This window comes from Harpia harpyja, chromosome 7 (genome assembly GCF_026419915.1).
Source record: "Harpia harpyja isolate bHarHar1 chromosome 7, bHarHar1 primary haplotype, whole genome shotgun sequence".
NCBI classification, from domain to species: Eukaryota; Metazoa; Chordata; class Aves; order Accipitriformes; family Accipitridae; genus Harpia; species Harpia harpyja.
The window spans coordinates 39268116-39274337 of NC_068946.1; the positions used below are offsets into that span (position 1 = coordinate 39268116).

The 6222-nt window shown below is 65.6% G+C and overlaps 1 protein-coding gene across 1 annotated transcript; it reads left to right on the forward strand.

Annotated features, from left to right (window-relative positions):
- The first annotated feature begins 454 nt into the window (after positions 1–454).
- DNPEP (aspartyl aminopeptidase) lies at positions 455–5709 on the forward strand. Its single transcript, XM_052793311.1, has 15 exons — positions 455–495; positions 607–694; positions 792–880; positions 969–1082; positions 1430–1555; positions 1694–1824; positions 2193–2277; positions 2750–2857; positions 3093–3170; positions 3528–3611; positions 3892–4052; positions 4207–4246; positions 4636–4737; positions 5086–5253; positions 5597–5709. The coding sequence occupies exons 1-15, from the start codon at positions 490–492 to the stop codon at positions 5645–5647; spliced, it is 1431 nt and encodes a 476-aa protein (XP_052649271.1). The 5' UTR covers positions 455–489; the 3' UTR covers positions 5648–5709.
- Positions 5710–6222: the final 513 nt, after the last annotated feature.

Consider the following 6222-nt stretch of genomic DNA (forward strand, 5'->3'; position numbering starts at 1 on the left):
GGGGGGCTGCAGCTTGGCTTACACCAGCGACTCACCCCAAAGACACCCCGCCTGCGGGAATCGTGTGCGTTCCCCTGTGCACTTGCATCCCTGGGCAGCGCAGGGACAGCTGCAGGTGGGCCAAGCCCTGCTTTGGGGCGTCCCCTACTCACCTAGTGCCCAGAACTGGGGGTCCCCAGGGTGACCATCCCTGGGGAGCCCATCCCTGCCTCTTGGCTCCCACCCCAGCCCCTCCTGGCTGCGCCCAGCTTCCACCCACCCAGCCCCCAGCTCTGTCCTGGCTTTGGCAGGCGCCGGCTTTGCCTGGCCCCGGACCAGGGTGCAGGGTGCGGGGTGCAGGGTGCAGGGTGCGGATTGCGGGGTGCAGGGTGCGGGGTGCAGGGTGCAGGGTGCGGATTGCGGGGTGCGCACTCTCGGGCCGCCTGGGCGCATTCCTCCGCGCCAGCAGGGGGCGCGCGAGGCGGGGCGGCGGGGCGGTCGGCGGCGGCCATGCAGGTAGCGAGCGAGCGAGCGGGCGGGCAGGCGCGGGGAGGGGGTCGGGCAGGGGGGTGTCCCCGGGGGGTCCCGGCCCGGGGTGGAGATGTCCGGTAACGGCGGTGCCCGCAGGCGGCGGCGCAGGGCTCGAAGCAGGCCGCGCAGGCGGCGGCGCAGGAGCTGGTGAAGTTCGTGAACCGGAGCCCCTCGCCCTACCACGGTGAGGAGCCGCCGGGCCCGCCCGGCCCCCCCCTTCCCCTTCCTTCCCCTCCCCTCGGTGCGGCCCCCCCCGACGGCTCTCCCCGCTCTCCCCGCAGTGGTGGCCGAGTGCCGCAGCCGGCTGTTGCAGGCCGGCTTCCAGGAGCTGAAGGAGACGGAGCACTGGGAGGTGCGGCCCGCGCAGAAGGTGGGCCCGGCCGGGGGCAGGGCGGCGGGGAGGGGGGGAGGCGGTCGGCCTTCACCCATGCCCCTCACCCTTGCTCCTCTGTCCCCAGTACTTCGTCACCAGGAACTACTCCACCCTCATCGCCTTCGCCGTCGGCGGCCAGTTCCAGCCCGGGAATGGGTTCAGCTTGCTGGGGGCTCACACCGACAGCCCCTGCCTCAGGGTAAGGCCGGCCAGCCGGCTGCCTTCCCCCGGAGCTGGGGCCTTCTCTGGTGCCCTCCAGTTTCACTCCACAAGAAAAAGCTACCCTGACTCCCACCGTGCTCCACAGCACCGCTGCTGGGTCGCTACACCTCCCAAATCTGCCACCCAGAGTGGCCCGTGCTGCCCCCTGCGTTGCTTCACCTGCTGTTATCACCTCTGGTGTCCCCTGTCCCACAAAGCACCTCCCAGCACTCTGCGCTGACAGCATCAGTGATGAAGCTCTGGGCGTACTCTGCCCAGTACCCACCAGTTACCCAGTCCCTGGGGCTTTGCGGTGCCGGCAGTGACGCCTCTGCTCTCACCCAGGTGAAGCGGCGCTCTAAGCGGGGGCAGGTGGGCATGGTGCAGGTCGGTGTGGAGACCTACGGAGGGGGCATCTGGAACACCTGGTTTGACCGTGACCTCACCGTGGCCGGGAGGGTGATCATAAAGGTGAGCTTGATTTGGGACGGGCACAGTAGGCTAGCTGTGTGCCCCTGGCTCTGGGTCCATGACTCCCACCCAGAGTGGGACCTACTGCAACCTCTCAGCCTTGCAGGCCTGGCCCCAGCAGTTGTCCTTGTGTTTCAGGACCCGGCCACGGGGCGCCTGGAGCAGCGCCTAGTACATGTGGAGCGGCCTGTTCTCCGCATTCCCCACCTGGCCATCCATCTGCAGCGCAGCATCAATGAGAACTTTGGGCCCAACACTGAGCACCACCTGTAAGGCCTGGCTCGGCCCCGACCCCTGGACAGCCCTCGGGAGGGCTGGGACCCAGCTGGAGTGGTGCCCAGCCTCAGCTCTCTCCCTCTGGCAGCCACTCATTGCAGTGGGGACATCTGCAATGGCTTTTCTCAGCCCCACAGAGTCCTCCCAGGAGATGCTTCCAAGCTTGGGACTTGGGAAAGAACACTGGGGTGTCCTGAGGTGACACAATAGATCTGTGCTTGAAATGTTGTGTGTCCTTGCTCCGTTTGGCATGGCAATTGCTCCATGGAGGAGCAAGGCAGGCACCCCAGGAGGGGTTGGTTGTGTATGACCCAAGCACATGAGCAAAGCCCTTGGAACTAACGGCACCATCTCCCCACAGGGTTCCCATTCTGGCCACTGCTGTGCAGGAGGAGCTGGAAAAGGAGGTGCTCATGGAGGCCACACCTTGCAATGCTGCAGCCCAGGTGAGCCGGGTGCTAAGGACTAGCAGGGGCACTTGCTAGGACCTCACACCTGTCACCTTTGATTTCCAGTCCTCAGGGACCTGCCAGCAGGTTTCCCTTCTCCCCATGAACTTCTGGTAACGTTCCACTCTGCACCTGAGCTGCGTACATGACGCATCTGCTCAGCCATCTCTTTGTTCCCACCCTGGTCTGCGGCACCAGGGAGGAGGTGCAGGCCCCGTAAAGCTATCAGGGTCTCCCTGGGGAGGCAGGGCAGGGAGGGGGGATTGCACAGAGGGCAGAGCGCCCCTCACTGCACCCTGCGAATGGCCCTGCTGTCCTGTGTGAGGTGGGGGCTTGAACACAGGACGTGTTAGTAGGAGGGAGGATTGTGCCAACATGAGTGGCGTGTGGGACGGCTCTGCCAGGGCGAACAGGGAGTTTCCCCTGCCATCCACTGCCTGCCCAGCCCGCAGGTCTGCTTTTTTCCTAGGCAGAGCGGCACAGCCCTGTCCTGCTTTCGCTGCTCTGCCCCCAGCTGGGGGTGAAACCGGAGCAGATTGTGGAGCTGGAACTATGCCTGGCGGATACGCAGCCAGCGGTGAGTAAGGGCAGGAGCCTCTCTCTGCCTGCACACAGCCTGCGGGCTGGCATTGCACAGGTTTTACCCAGCATGCTTCCTCTGCCTGGGGCATGCCAGGGCTGGGAGCTGAGTGGAATGAGAGGCGGCAGCTCCTGAGGAGCAGAGATGAGGGGACCAGAATGGATACCCAGTGGCAGGTACTTTTTGGTGACCCAGAGCCTGTGCCCTTCTCCTCCTGGCTCTCTGCCTGCAGACGCTGGGTGGTGCCTTCGACGAGTTCATCTTTTCCCCACGCCTGGACAACCTGCACAGCTGCTACTGCGCCCTTCAGGTGAGCAGGAGGGAGAAAGGAGCCTGGAGGCTGCAGCATGGCCCCCATGCACCATGGCTCGGCTTGGCGGGGCTGTGGCCTGGACTGAGGCTCTGCAGGGAGGTGTGTTCCTATGGGGTGGATCTGGCTTGTTGGAGGATCTGGGGTTGGATGGGGGGGGGCTGCCACCTTTGCTGGGTGTGGGGGGGTTCCCAGCAGCTCCCAGGATGACTCCTGCTCTCGCTGGGTAATGTGTGTGCCCACAGCTCCCTTCCTTGGTGCTTTGGGCTCTCCTGGGAAGTTCCTGCCGGCTCAGTGCTGAGCTTCCCGGGATGGGATGGCACTCAAGCTGGTGTCCTTTCTCCTCTAACACTGCAGGCCTTGATTGACTCGTGCGCGACACCCTCCTCCCTCTCCCAGGAGCCCAACGTGCGTCTCATCGCACTCTATGACAACGAGGAGGTGAGTGAGGGGCACAGCCCTGGGGTGGCTAGCGCAGGGAGGGGCTCCATGTTCTTTGCTCTCCCCCAGCGAAGCCTAGCAGGAGATAGATCCCAGGCCCCAGCGGGGCAAGGGGAGGTTTGCTTAACCCCTGTGGAGCATGGCCCAGGCAGGGGTGGGAAGCACTGGTGTGGTTGGAAGCACTCTGCTGGCTTTGGGGAGCCCCCTGTCACTCAGTCGGCCCCTGAGGTGCTGGGGGGGTTTGCACCATGTGGGTCATGCTGACGGTGGTCCTTGGCAGGTAGGGTCAGAGAGTGCACAGGGCGCGGAGTCCTTGCTGACGGAGCTGGTGCTGCGCCGGATCTCGGCATCGCCGCAAAACCTGACAGCCTTCGAGGAGGCTGTGGCCAAGTCCTACATGATCAGCGCCGATATGGCCCACGCTGTGCACCCTAACTACGTGTGAGTAGTCTGAGCTGTGCCGTAGGCCAGGGCAGCCTGCCCTGCCGGCTGGGGGGATGTAACCCCGTCGTTCCCCAGGGAGTACAGATAGGATAGTCCTTGTCGCAGCAGGGAGGGAGGGCTGTAGCATGAAACTCCTGCTTCTCTTTTGCAGGGACAAGCATGAGGAGAATCATCGTCCGGCCTTCCACAAGGTGAGGGCAGCCCTCTGCTTTGGGCTGGGACGGACGCTGTACGTCTCTCCTGCAGTGCTGTGAAACACCCAGCTGTTCCCTGGAGCACGGTCCCGGGGGGCAACTCAACGGCACTCACATGGGAGACATTTGTGCCACAGCACGATTTGGCCATGCCACACATCTGGTGTTAATCACTTGGGACCTCTGCCTTGGCCCTGGAGCCCTTCCCTGCTCTGAGCTGGGGCTGTCCCCATGGCGGGGCTGTCCGCATCCCCACGGATCACCCAGGGAGGGGAGAATGGACTGGTGGGTTGGGCTGGGATAGCATTGCCCGGGCACGAGTGTTTCCAGATGCACCGACTATCCCCGGTGTCAATCGCGGGCCTGCGGTGCCTTCCCTTGTGCAGGGCCCCGTCATCAAAGTGAACAGCAACCAGCGCTACGCCTCCACAGCTGTCACTGAAGCTGTCATCCGGGACATCGCCGCCCGCGTGGGTGTCCCTCTGCAGGTGAGCGGGGCTGGGCGAGCCCTCCGTGAACGTTACAGCTTGGGCCACCACCCTGCCCTGCGTTCAGGAGAGGGGGGCCTGTGCCAGACCCCCACCCCTCAGTTACCATGCCGGTCCCTGCCGAGGTCTGCTCTGGGGCTTCAGCTCTGGGACTGCCTCGGGGAGCAGGCTCGGGAACAGGAGGGGAAAGCCCAGCCTGAGCACATCCCATCTCTGGGGGATTTTGCATCCTGGTTTGGGGATGGTGCTGCTTCCCCGTCCCAGGTTGCCTCCCTTCGGGCCCCGGGATCCCAGCTGGGATGCCATCTGGGCAGTGTGGGCAGCTGCTGAGGCCGTGTCCCCGTGCAGGAGTTCATGGTGCGCAACGACACGCCCTGTGGCACCACCATCGGCCCCATTCTGGCCTCCCGCCTGGGGCTGCGTGTGCTGGACATCGGCTGCCCGCAGCTGGCCATGCACTCCATCCGGGAGATGTGCTGCACCTCGGGGGTGCTCCAGAGCATCACCCTCTTTAAGGTGAGACCCATGTCCCCCGTCCTGTGCCAAAGCCCGCTTCCTGTTGCTCCACATCTCCCGCATCCCTGTGTCCCCATCCAGCCCCCATCCTTGGGGCTGAGCCCGGCCATCCCGCCGGTACTGGCTGCTTCCGGAGGTGCCCCCTCACATCCCAGCCTTCCCTGGCGACTGCCATCCCCAAATGGTTCCTATGGCAACCGGCGATAGCCTTGAGTCAGTGATGGGTTACTATGGCAACGCGGTCCTGCTCTCTGCGAGGAGCTGCCTGCTATGACGCCGCACGCCGTAACCCAACAGGGAGCCGCTGCCTGTCCCCCCACCCTGACGGCCTGTCTCCTTCCAGGGCTTCTTCGAGCTCCTGCCGGCGGTCAGCAGCAGCCTGGTGGTCGACTGAGCGCGGTGGGGAGGGAGCAGCTGTGGGCTCAGCCCTGGGGCCATTAAAGCGTCTCTGTCTCACCAGCGAGTGGTCCGTGAGCGTGGCTGGGGGCGGGGGTGACGGATCTGGGTGCCCCTGGGGACTCCCGTGGCTCCCACCTGTGCTCTCCCCTGAGGCCAGGAGCGGGAGGTGTTCACCCCTCCCAACAGTGGCCCCCTCAGTGCCATGTCCCGGCTAATGGGCAGAATGTTCCCCCTGCCCCCCCCCAGCAGAGCTGGGGAGAGGATGTCCCCTACCTCCTGCAGCACCGGGGCTGCCCCCGTCCCCGGGGGGGGACTGAGCCTGCCCTGCCGTGACCAGGGGCATGCTGTCGGGTCCTGCCTGGTGCTGCCAGCCCCCCAGCTGCCGCTGCTCCCTGCTGCCCGCGCCCTGCCCGGGGTGGAGGTGTTCCCTGCTCGCACGGGCTGGGGACTCGGGGGCTGCCGGCTCCCTTCCCGCCCTTCCCGGGGCGGGGCCGCTGGGCGGGGGTGTGAGGGTGTGGCCCGGCGCTCGCCGCTCATTGGGCTCTTCTCAGGGGCGTGGCCCGCGCGGGA